At 39.6% G+C, this 12,881-nt stretch overlaps 1 protein-coding gene across 2 annotated transcripts in view; it reads right to left on the bottom strand.

The window, feature by feature from the left end:
* Window positions 1-7,230: 7,230 nt before the first annotated feature.
* psd2 (pleckstrin and Sec7 domain containing 2) overlaps window positions 7,231-12,881 on the bottom strand; it is a 32,413-nt gene continuing 26,762 nt past the window's right edge. Inside the window, exons 8-15 of one of the 2 annotated variants that reach the window (XM_020595526.1) lie at window positions 11,793-11,883; window positions 11,594-11,637; window positions 11,276-11,466; window positions 11,079-11,149; window positions 10,457-10,614; window positions 9,387-9,531; window positions 8,976-9,119; window positions 7,231-8,751 (exon numbers count right to left, since the gene is read on the bottom strand). In XM_020595526.1, coding sequence (XP_020451182.1) covers window positions 8,521-8,751; window positions 8,976-9,119; window positions 9,387-9,531; window positions 10,457-10,614; window positions 11,079-11,149; window positions 11,276-11,466; window positions 11,594-11,637; window positions 11,793-11,883 — 1,075 coding nt within the window. In that variant the 3' untranslated portion in view covers window positions 7,231-8,520. The remainder of the gene's footprint in view (window positions 8,752-8,975; window positions 9,120-9,386; window positions 9,532-10,456; window positions 10,615-11,078; window positions 11,150-11,275; window positions 11,467-11,593; window positions 11,638-11,792; window positions 11,884-12,881) is intronic. The other variant, XM_020595528.1, reaches the window with a different exon arrangement.

Here is a 12,881-nt window from a genome sequence, read left to right as displayed (position 1 = left end):
TGTTTGGTCATGCCTGTGGCAATAGAGAGCCAAGAAAAATGTTCCAGAAAATCACATCTGTTCCACGCATGATGTTTTGGCCCAGGTTTGGCTCTGAGTGTTGGTGAAAGGCCTGATGAAGCCTGGCACTACACTTTAGGGGCTTACCAGCAGCAGACTATCATGGCCTACTGACCCGGCTGTCTGACATAGGACTTTGTCTCGGTTATGGAGGTGAACAGGAAATTTCTTTTACCTCATGCAGAGATGATTATATTTCCTTGCACTGCCCCGTGAATTATAAAAAGCCCATTTCCATTACACACACGTACAAGCCTAAACCTGTGACTGTGTGCCCAGCAAAGCACATCTGAGGTCAGTCTGAGTTCATCTTCAGTTCAACATGACTATGGACTTTGTTGTGATACAGTACTTACTCCCCAAAGTGTTCTAGCGTTAGCTTGATTCAATTTAGGCCTCCAGCAAGCTCATGCTACATGAAGACTGGAAACACAATACTTCCTTTTGTTCTTTTTCTTTCTCTAATGGCAAAATATAAGGAGAGCCTGAACTGGCTCATACAGTTCACTTTGTTAACGCCTCGCTCTGTAAAACGCACACTTCCTTTTTAAGGACTAAAAGATGTGCTGTCTTGTTTCGTTAGTGTAATCGCCAGATGCTTCTGGGTCAGTGGTGTTTCTAGTGCGGAATGATTCTGTTGTGGAACATGACTCGTGCACTTTGCGACATAGTGGAGTTTCAGAGGAGAAGGCTAGATGTGATTTTTACTGGAAAACAGCGTAATCAACTCTGTTTTCACAATTTAAGAAAGCTCACCCAGTGTCACAGCAAAACCTGGAGTGACCTTGCCGCCATGTTGTTCCCACATTACATAGACATCCACTTCTGGGACTTGAATGCAAAATGGTAGGCAGATGTTTTTTGTCTTGTTTTCTGTATGAAGAGTCTGTGGTCAAGCTCCGCGCTGTCCTCAGAGCACAGAAGCTGACGAGGATGGCGTTATGATTTATCATACAGCAGCAGCCATCATAGCAATCCCTAACCGTGATGTTATCCTGCCTTATCTGTTATTATGGCAATGTCCATTTTGTCTGATTTCATTTAAAAGAGCTTATTTTTGTTGCTCAAACAACAGCTGACCAGACCATTCCTTACACGTTTCTGCAAATGGAAATGGAAGACAAGTTAAATTGTAGATGTAATTCTGAAGTACAACATTAGCTACTTGTGGCATGTTCTCAAAGTCAAGTTGCTATGATGGCTCCAGCTGTAGGTGCTTCATCCACTCGGTCCTCCATTCTCAAATGGGGGAGATTGCTCATGTTTCCGACTGCATTCAAACAGCCTCATGTACGTGACTTAATAACGGCAAACTTCCACTAATGAAATGTGGGTGGTGGCTACCCGCCTCTACCGACCTGTACAAGTACTGACAGATCAGACTGAACTTCCATAAGGTGTTCCACACAACCACATCTGCTCTGTTTCTGGTTGCAGTCTTGTAGTCCTTCATTGGCCGTTCAGAATTCCTGGATAATCACGCAGCCCATCGCAGCCTCTGGTCAAAGCCAAGCACTATATGACTCACGAAGCACTGACAGAGGAGCTCATTCAGCACGTCTTGTGTTTGCACACTCATCGAGTAGCAGGGCCCATCGTGTTTGCAGACTGTATAGGCTAATGTTGTGTATAAAGACGTTTCAGATGTTTTGAAAAGTTTGGGAAGTGGATCCTGGATTTTAAGGGGTGGGGTCAATGCACAATGAATATATTCCATGTCACTGTTTTGTCTGAATCCCTTTACCATTCCCACATGAGATAATATGTTGTATCTTTCAAAAATATTTTATCTGTGGTGTGTGTGCGTGTGTGTGTGTACATATATATATATGGTTTGTTATATATGATGCTCCTCCTTTCAGAAAAATATAACATGTAAACAGGAAAAACATTGCTGTTTTTTTCCTTTGTATTTTATACTTACAGAAAGCATTGAATAAAATGGATAAATACTTGCACTTTAGATATATTAAGAAAAATAAAAATCTGCATATTATTTTTGATAGGGATCTCACATTCAAAGAGTATAAATTACAGGCTTTGTGACTATTGCTGGACAGAGATGTAGTGAGTTCTACTTATTGAAGTATATTTTGTCTGTGTGTCAGAAGGTTTACTAAAGTAAATTGCATGACAAAGTAGTGCTACACCGATATTGTTCTTTTTTTTAGTTGGTAAAAATGTCTGAAAACTGTGATAACAACCCTCTTGTATCATGTTTAACCTCTCCTCACCCCTTCTAGAATATTTCTTATTGAAATATGGCCTTTCCTGACTACAAGACGATGGTGCTTACTTTGGCTTTGACATCAAGCTCATCCTCTACATCTCTACATGATCATAACTCGCAACACTTCATTACTTTCTGTTATGTACTCTCACTACCTTATTAAATTTCCGTTGATGGCAAAAAGAAGGTGTGCTGTTTTGTACATTGCTCTTTGATTAATGTTGGGGGGAGTCTTGTTGTCTGAAAAATGACTAAACGCGCAATAAAAAAAGTCATTCCACTTGTCCCTGTCTCTGCACAACTGTCTCAACACTCCCATCATCTCTACCTTTCGGCTGAATATTACACACATAAGCCAGTCCCTTGTCTGATACAGGCTACATTGTTATTATATGCAAAGTCAATCTATATGAAAAAGATGTCAGTTACAGGTTTATTTTATTTATCACTGCTGACAACCGCCTGCAATCAGAGGATGTGGCTCCCCATCAGCTATCCAGGGAAAGCTTCTTTATGGATTGCTGAATAAAAAAGATGCAAACACAATACAAGGGCTAGCTGCAGCAGATGGATACAAAAATCCGAGTTTATACAGCGATCCAGACATCTGCCTCTACTTCTATCTGAAAATCAAAGCATGAGTGCCAGATTGTTGCCACAGCGGGAAAGACGAGACGCTGCTGACAGAAACGTATTAACTAACATAAGTCAGGTGAGGATTTTTCATTCTGCAGCAGGCAACAGGTCAGTGCACCACAAGCAATAAAACTGAGGCCAGCTCACAAATGTTAAAAGAATGATGTGAGAAACACGGGGAAAAAAAGGTGTTTAAAAGGGTTTATATCTGAAGTGAATTTTTAACCACAATACAATTTGAACTAGAACTAATTAATACTGGCAACTAGAACTTGAATTAATCTGAACTAGTTTGGCAAGAATTTCTGTACATCTAGAATTTTAAGGAGTGACTTGTCTGACACATAAGCTGGTCTATATTTAACCCTTTAATACCCAAAAGCGTAGTAGTCATATAGAAATAGCTTGGGAATTTGTCTCTCATTTTGCACCATTGCTTTTTTTGCAGTGACCTGTGCTATATTAAACCAATGTAATTACATCCAAAAAGGTCAGATTATGTACATTTAAGCATATTGTGGGTTTATCCATGGGATCTAGTACTTGAGAAATATTATAAACTAACTTGGGTTATTTTAAAAGCTCTAGGAGCAGAACTGCATCTGTTTAGTAATTTCCCAAGGTTTCATCTGATTAAAGGCTCTGAAAGTTTTTTTTCCCTTTTTTTACATCAGGCATTTTGACATGTCACAACAGGACAAATACAGGTGTTACAAATGAAAGTAATTAGCTACAAATGCATTTCATATTGCTTTTGTGCACACAGTCATAGCTTACTGGGATGGTTCAACATAACAGTGGTGCTCTTCCAGCTATGAAAAGACTAAATGTCTGCAGTGGGAAAAAAGGCCTATAGTTATCTCCATTTAGGACTTATTGAAAAGGACTGGGGCCATTGCATAAAATGTATTTGAATTCTGACTAAAAACTCAGAATTCTGAGTTTAAAGTGGGCCCGTTCCTCTTCCTTAGTGACTGGCGCCCCACTCACTATGGCAGAATTTAGGGTTTAGAACGTTTACTCATGATAAATTAGTTAGACTCCTCACTTACATTTGTCTTTATTTTTGAAGCATTTTCTTTTGTTAAAAATATTTTATAGTAATAGAATAAAGTATAAATGTTACCTTTGTATAGTGTTCCTTCAATTTGTGGTTAAGTCATGTATTCACAGTTCAGGACTTCTCAGGCTGTTCAGCATCTGTCAGGCCTTCTGTTTGAGCTCGTCATCTTGACAACATGACATTAATAACTTTACATGACTATTTGTTGACCGCATTACAACTTCTTGTGAACACTTTGGAAGATGTTCTGTAATTATTAGAAATGTCTCCGTGACAGCAGAACCCTTAACGAGACTTAGTGGAAACCTTTGGCAGGTTCAGGTGGGTGCTCTAGACACTGTTGAGGCTAACACAGTTTAGCGCACACAGCTGGTGATGGATAGAAGTAAAAACTCACTACTAGCAACATTACAGCAACAAGCAACCCATACTGCAACTCTTTAAAGTAAATATAATATTTGGTAATCTTTGTTTTTGTTAAAAAAACTTATGGATACCCACAAAGTTAACTTATTACAGACATACTGTATGTTTCAAGGGAGTTTTTCATGTTCCCAAGACAAATTTCTGTATATTTTGTGACAGTTATGGACCAATGCTAATTATATGAGCCTTCTCTGTTAGAAATTACTACCAAAGGCAGTGCAGGGCACAGTGGACAGTGCACTAATAATACATTTTACAAATTAATGATATTACCTAATATTAAATATGCATCTGGTCATTTGCAGGGAAATAATTAATAACGAAATATATTTTTAAAAACATGGACAGATAAATTACATTTTTACATACAGCTGAGCAGGATATCCATATGATAAGAAGTGGAACTATATATACTTTTTAAGTCACCACACCCAAAAGGCTCAGCATTGCCCAGATGTGAAATTATACTAAAATGGAATGAAATTAGTTTATGCTGCGCTGAAAATAGTCAGCTATAGCTATTTTAAAAAAAGGTTACAATACTTTGGTTTTGTAGTTAACGTAATTATAGATCAGTCTTTTAACAGCCAAAACAGCTCACAAGTAATCCTGTCTACTTGACGCTGTGGGATGTATAAGCAGTCAGTATCATGACATAGGTTTACAAATGCAGTCAGCATTTCCCAGCTGCTGTAGATGAACTTCTTCAACATGTCTGCTGATGCAGGAGAAATACTGCAAGACACCCGAGGCAACGATTTTAAGTGGTAGAGAAGGTGGTGCCTTTTAAGTTTAGATTTGAAGCATTAAAAGAAAACTGGGAGATGATACAGTACCGTGTTCCACTGGAAAATACTGGAAGCCGCTCTACATATTGTTTTGCAAAAGACTGGAATGCTACACTAGAAAAGGTACATTCGTACCACTGTAGATGTGTCTGGTGTGATATTACATTATGTAGAGTTTTTAAAAGCTGGGGTGCAGAAGCTTAAATGCATTTCTGAAGTAAATGTAGTTTAGGCTAAGTGTGTATCCCATACCACATCAAATAATATACCATGCTGGGTTTCTGCTCCTCAGTGAAACATGTACTGTAAACGTTAACTTTACAATTACTCTTTCCAAACAAACTCTATAAAACCTGATGGTTTATTATTTATTACCATTAGGTACTAGAACACTAAAGGCTTCAGACTACTTAACAGCTGTTTTATAGTGGATTTGATTAATGTGCAAACTTTCAAATTTACTTCCTAACTGCAAGTTAAACATTTCCTAAAAAATGTGCATTTATTCATGACAGACGTTTTGTATAGTGCTAAAGTTTGGCTTTGTCTAAAGCTGAAGTTATATATGCATATATATATATATTACACAAGGTCATTTAAGAATATATTATCAACAATGTCAGTGCAAACCATTTTAGCACATAAGTGAGCATCTTAATAAATCATAGTCCCAACTGTCTGTATAAAAGCTTACTTTATGAAGCACAGACTAAATATTCAGTAAAGATGTCCTTTACATAGTATGAGCATCCTGTCAAAAAACAGTTCAGATATACAAACAAAACAAGAAGACAGATCCAAAGCTGACATCAAAGTGCTGGAGTTGTCATTTTTGAAATAAAACATAACAATCAACTAATATTTTTTACCACAATCCTATGTTACAGCACAGGCCTACCCTAGGACATTGGGAAACGATGGTTAGCACAACAGCCAAAGTGACTATAAGGAGAAGTCTCCCTGTAAGGATGCAGTTATTTATCCTAACAACACAGCTTTTATAAAATGGTATGTCCTCTTTGAAAACTCCTTTTTAGCATTTTGGTCTGTACAAAGATTCGGTTCCAGAATTCCAGTTGTGACTCCAGGTTTCCAGCCATGTCCAAAAAGGATCTCAGACCCCATCAGTCACTATTAATATGATATAAAAACCAGCAGAAGCGCCGTGTCCAGAGCCAAAGATATGACTGTTCATACTGTCGATACCCACAGCTCTGGTTATGTTATCACACCTCTTGTGCCATACTGAAGCTGAGTGAGAGGGCATTAAGCTCACTGGTCTACAGTTGTGTCATAAGCAAATTATGTAGAAAGAGGAAATGTGTGTGTGTGTTTGGGAGGGTAAGGATCTATTAAGGTGCTCTCAAAGAGCAGTACTACCACATCTGCAATTGCTTAGTACAAGTCCCCCTTCTGTGAGAAACAGGCTTAATATGTTGTGTTCCTCTGAATGTGTGTGCTGGATATCCAGTCACCTATTCTTGGCTGGCAGAGACAATTTACTTAGAAAACTAAACTAGTTTCTTCTCAGAAAACAAGTCTCTCCTCCTCTTCCTCCTTCTCACCCATGTGGAAGCTGTTTTGATGGCTGTTCTGCTGGTGGTGCTGTTTTACTGCTATTTTCTCCTTCCCAGTATCCTGACAGGATTCTTGACTGTAGCCTGAGCAGTCCTGCTGCTACACTCTCCAATCAGCCAGTCTCTCCCCACAGGGCCTGTGTTCCCAAAAACATCTTCATCTGATGGGAGTGACTTCAGCAGAAGGAATGCACCAGTATTGGTAAATGCCCAAAAGAAGGTCAAACAAACTATGACAGCTCCATGTAAAATGTTATAAATCAGAGCAGGGATCAGTTAGATGCTCTGTTTTTTGACATAGAAGTACATTTTTTGTCTCAAAGATGATGGCTACCTTTGTGCTGAAGATGCATTTGAGAGATCCAGGCCTGATTGTGACGACAGTCTTATTCAACAGAAGGCCGCTGGACTGTTTCTCACCAAACATGCTCAAGTGATTCTTCATACAAAGACGTGACCCTGTTTTATTTACCTTTTCCTGTTACAAGTTCAACATCGCAAACAGAACCATTTAAAAAAACATGCCAATGTGCGCACACACACAGTACACACACGTTCCCATGCTGCCCTTCATTTCAATCTTCAGACACCTCACATCCTGCCACCTGTTGTTATATATCAGCCCTATTAGCTCAGTTCGCTCGGTCATGACATAGGAGGAGGAGTAATGGTACAGTGCTCTCATTCAGTCATACTGCTGTTCTTCAAAACAAATAGAATATTTGAATACATGTCAGTATTTGGGGTAGTGGCAGCTCAAAAATCACAGAAAGAAACTTGTGATCTCTGTGACAAGTGACTGCGTAACTCTCTCAAAAATCCCTCAAAAACTAGCGTCAAGGTGCCCTTGAGTAAGGCACTCAACCTCCAGGTCCCTCTGATGGAGCAGCTCAGAGAACACTTGGCTGCTCCTGTATGCATGTGAATGTATGTAACTGTATGAATGTCAAGAAGGAAACTACTGAAAAAGGTCATGTCTGCTCTGTGTGAACCGTTCCTGGGGCGAATAAAAGCTAATTAAATAAATAAATAAATATGCTATACATGGCAGGGACTTTATCCTTCTGAATGTTTACTACATGACAGATGTGTTTTATCTTCACACACTGCACTCCACTCATACTGTAGGTCCGTACACATGCCTGTCAGTGGCTGAGTGTGTAAACATGAGTGGAAAGAAGGCCAAAATGCTACAGTAGTACCACCTCCACCATGTCCATCTCAGTAAATGTCTGACAAGGACCAGACAGAGAAGACTATGGAGACCCAGTTTGTATCTCTGTCTTTGTTCTCTTTCTGGCCTTAAACTGAGACATTATAAATTACTCAAAGTTCTGCTCACAACTAAAAACTCATTTCAAGTAAAAACAACTGCATCACTCAAAGTTTTCAAAATAATACTGATGATATTGTTATAAATAGTGATCACAGTTATGATCACACAGTTATGATCGAGGTTTGGTAGCGCCACATTTTGGGTGTCAATGGAGCGCTCTTCATCCTTTTCATCTATTGCTCAAGGACAGAAACTTATCACTAGGGTTGATAAATTCTGAGAAGGACGTTGACAGACATTTCTCCTGTTGCTGTTGCTCTTACTGTAAGTAGAACAGGAGGAATGGAGAAGCCCAAAACACAAAACACTAACAAAAGTCCCAGAAAGGAGGTGGAGGATTAAGCTAGTTGGGCCTGGAGGAATGTTGTTTTGTGGGCTGTGGTCTCTGGTCCTCCCTCCTCCCCTCAGGTCCTGTGTCCTGGGGCAGTGCATTCAGCTGTTTTCCCGTTCAGCCCACCGTGAGCCTGGCTGATGGACGGGGAGGACTGCGTCTTGCGGAGGTGGCACTCGCGGCCGGCCACGCCACCCTCCGTGATCAGGCCACCCATCACACTGGCCTCGATCTTCTCAAGGTCATCCGTCTCGGCACGGACTTTGGCCTGCAGCAGGCTGATGTATGTCTCATACCGAGTCTTCTGCTCAGGAAGATGGAGGGAGGATAGGAAACCAAAAGAAGATGTATCAGAGTCAAAATAAGGAGACTGGTACTACTAAAAAAATTACAAAATTATAAATTATATACTTTAAAAAACAGAACTGATATGAACAGAAAACAGCAGACACTGGCCATCTGTCATTATTCTTGCTCTCTGCATTAAAACAGAAAACAAAAAAATGAAGAAATATTCAGAGCCTGTACCTCGTACGTGAGGTAGTGCTCTTTGAGCCGGTACTCCTCCCACTCGCGGGTTTTTGGGTCAGCTGAGGGCGGGTATTTCCGATGCTCCTCCAGCTCCAGGCTCATCTGCTTCAGCTTGGTCTCATGACTCAGCAGCTGCTCCTCCTGCACCAATCACAACACAGACAAACAACGGAGGACCCAAAAAACAGCCAATCAGATGTGAGCAGACACAAATAGAATATGTAAAAGGATTGTGCATGCTGCTGGATTCTGGGGAAATATTCTATGCAAAGAATCAAGTGTATTTTTGCAGTATTATTCTCAATATTATATTATGTTTCTAGAGACCAGTAAAATATAAGCCAGTGCGACAGCTGCCTTTGGTCCTAATGTCATCATCTGTTTGTTTGTGTGTGTGTGTGCATTTACCTGGTTGAGTCTGGTGGATGAGGATGGCAGGATGGGTCGACAGAATTTTTTCATGGAGCCGATGGCAGCAGGGAAGGCCGGGGCAGAGAACAGCGCCGCCACCAGGTTTATTCGGAAGATCCAAGACATCATCTCCTCCTCACTCCTGGAAAAACAAAGAGGGAGAGAGAGAGAGAGAGAGAGAAGAATGAGATGTTGATGAAGCACGAGAGAGCAGCTGAGATCACAGAATGAAAATCATTCGACTGGTGTTTCTTTTGTTGTACACTGACACAGGTGCTTCCTCAAGAGTAAGTCTGGAAGAATGACAGCAAAGCAACTGTCATAGTTCACAAGATGTAGATTCAGTTTAATCATACTATCATTCCCAACTAATATCAACCATTTCTTGACATTGTGTGCCCAAAGTGAATTTAAAAAATAGTTTAAATATTACCAGCTATTTACGTAAAGAAGGTAGAGATCTGTTTTTTAATTTGTAATTTTGGTTGTTGTCCGTTCACAACTACAGTACTGCAGACTCAGTTCAAATGTCAGTTACATATCACCCATAACTGCCAGAAAGAAATAAAGAAGAAGAGGATGGATGATGTTTAAGAGGAGTTTGTTGTAAGTTTTTATCAAAACGATAATGTTTATATCACAGGAAGATTTCTGATGTAGACAGAAGGACAGATTCATCCTGAAGCAAGCAGAATTCTTGTGTGTGTGTGAATTACAGTGATTTAATTTGTTAATTAGTCTCAGTGTTTTAATGAAACCTGTAAGCTACTTTTTACATAAAACAAAACATTTAATTGATAGACTAGTATGAACTATGGTTTAAGTAACATGCAGCAGTTGCATCACTATCATTCACCTGCCTGTCCTGGACATACTGTAGGTACATGAATGCCTGCCGACAGTGTCAACAAACTGTTTCATGATGTTTGGACAAAATCAAAAATTAAAAAAGTAATCATAAATGTATAAAAATTGTATTTTTTTTTATATTTGCGTGAACCTTTACATTGAGGCTTTAGTGTGTTGTAGTGTAATTGAAACATCTCAAGTCTGACTTGGTGACTCACGGGGCCTGCAGCAGATAGACTCTCCAGTCTGAGGTTTTGAGCTTCAGCACGTTGGCTCTCTTACTGTAGTCAGTGGCACGAGTGGCTAAAGCGTGGTGGATCCGCACTGCGTTCTTCAGGTCCACCTCTGAAATGTCGGCATCAGGCTTATATTCGTCCTAGGTGGGTAAAAAAACAAAACAAAACAGCCAGACAGAAGCTGTAGGTCATGGAGTCTGTTTAGTCATTTCTTTTATTTGGTGTGCACTGTATCTGTAGTAAACAATCCCCTAATTAACATGAACACCTCTTTAAAGAAACATCCATAATAACAACAAGTGAAAACAGTTAAAAATGCTACACAGTTTGTCACTGAAATGTCTTTCAGTTTAATCATATTACTGTAGTCTCACATATGGCCAGTACCCTATATCTACCAGCAGGGGGAGACAAACAAACACTAGAGCAGTTGTGCCACATTTCCTTTCCTAATGCTTTATCTGCCTCTCTCTCTTTTAAACACACACATTCACAGAAACACACAAACACACACACAGAGTGGCTAGCAGCATCCACCACCGCAGTGACAATGGTGGTGGATATGTGTTTCTATGGAAACAGAGCAGAGGATGAGATGCAGTACCTTTTGGAGATACAAGATCATCCCCTTCAGAACAGCATAGAACTTCTTCCAACCACGTCGACCCCTTGGCGCTGAGAGAGAGAAAATTGAAGAAGGAAAAAAAAAATCTTTTCTGTCACAGTTTCTAACTTTAACTTATCAACGATTTGGCAACTTCAGTCAAATGCGTATGTGAGTGTTTTGACACAGACACTCACTGCGTTTGCCGTCCATGTCAGCATGACTCTTGCGCGTCATCACACCATGTTTGTAAGTGACGGCATTGAGGAGGATGGGAATGGCGATAAAAGGGTTACTGCCGTCCGTTACCCTAGCAACACGTTTACTCCCACCCTCACACTGCTCCTCCACCAACTCTGAGAGACTCTTCCTCAGCTCCTCCTCCTCACTGCAAACACACACCAATACCCATTCAGATAAACTTGAGTAGCATATTTTCATGTGTACTCACTTATAGAACACTGGCACACCCCAAATACTTTTCCTATTGATTAACACAAGATAGATATACTCACACTGCCCACTCAAGCTTCTCATTCTTGATTGAGTTATACAAGACCTGTGTGAGCAAGAAAATAAGACGTCTGAAACTTCTTTGATTGTTGACTACAGGGTTGGAACATGAAGACAACCTGCATTTTAATAGCTAAGAAAAAGACAGGTCAAGCTAATGGATGCTGCTATTGCTGTACTCTCCCAGGAGGAGGTCCGTACCTTTAATAAGTCTTTGGGAAAGTCTTTGCCATTGTTGAGACCATCTAGATTACTAATAAACTGTTGGCAAGACATCTTCTTCCCAATATTCTGAGGAGACAGACAGAGAAATAACAAAAATAAATAAACACAAAATAGTCAGTAAAAGTTTATGATTAACTTTTCATCATGCTATAATATTGAATCTTTATTTTTTTGTATGTGTGTGGAGCAAAACTGGCCAATCTTTGTCACCACAGTGCTCATAAAAGATGACAAACACTTCAATTCCAAAGCAGCTAATGATTTCAGCCCACCTGTGTCTGCACCAACCTTGGTACATTTTGCAAATGTCCACTGGGTGGCATTGTTAGGCTGCTGGAGATATACTAGCAAGGGTGGCTGAATGTGGTTCTATCAAGCTTACCACACATTTCCCAGTGTTTCAACCTCCAATTATGATGTCATTAGAGGAGGAAAATACAGGGAGGTGTTTGGGTATGACTGTTCCTTTTTGCCTAAATAAACCCTGTACACATATACAAATGTGGGACTAAAACTGATTTGACTCACCACTATTATAAACATATATTTGGTTTGGGGTTTTTATTCACATTTTCCTCTGAGAAGGCCACATAACAGTGATGACAACCCTGCTCGCTTTTCTAGGAAAAGTACAACATATTCAGGATGGGGTGTAACATGTGTCACAAGATGTTTTATGCTCCATTTAGTCACGATACCTGGCTTGCAGTCACAAATAAGTAAGGCGCTATGACTCACAGACACAATCTAACTTGATGAACTACTCAACTTACAAATAAAATTATACCTTTTTTAAAAGTTAAAGCATATTGCACACTTACTGATCAAAGTATTATGTATTACAAATGAGGAACTTTACATTTATCAGATAAAGAAAACACTGTTCACTTTAATTTATATATTGTGATTTGCAACACTGCACAATATACAGTGGGTACGGAAAGTATTCAGACCCCCTTAAATTTTTCACTCTTTGTTATATTGCAGCCATATGCTAAAATCATTTAAGTTCATTTTTTTCCTCATTAATGTACACACAGCACCCCATATTGACAGAAAAACACA

Source organism: Monopterus albus, unplaced genomic scaffold (assembly GCF_001952655.1).
Source record: "Monopterus albus unplaced genomic scaffold, M_albus_1.0 scaffold27.1, whole genome shotgun sequence".
NCBI lineage: Eukaryota > Metazoa > Chordata > Actinopteri > Synbranchiformes > Synbranchidae > Monopterus > Monopterus albus.
This window is presented reverse-complemented; position numbering and strand designations above follow the sequence as displayed.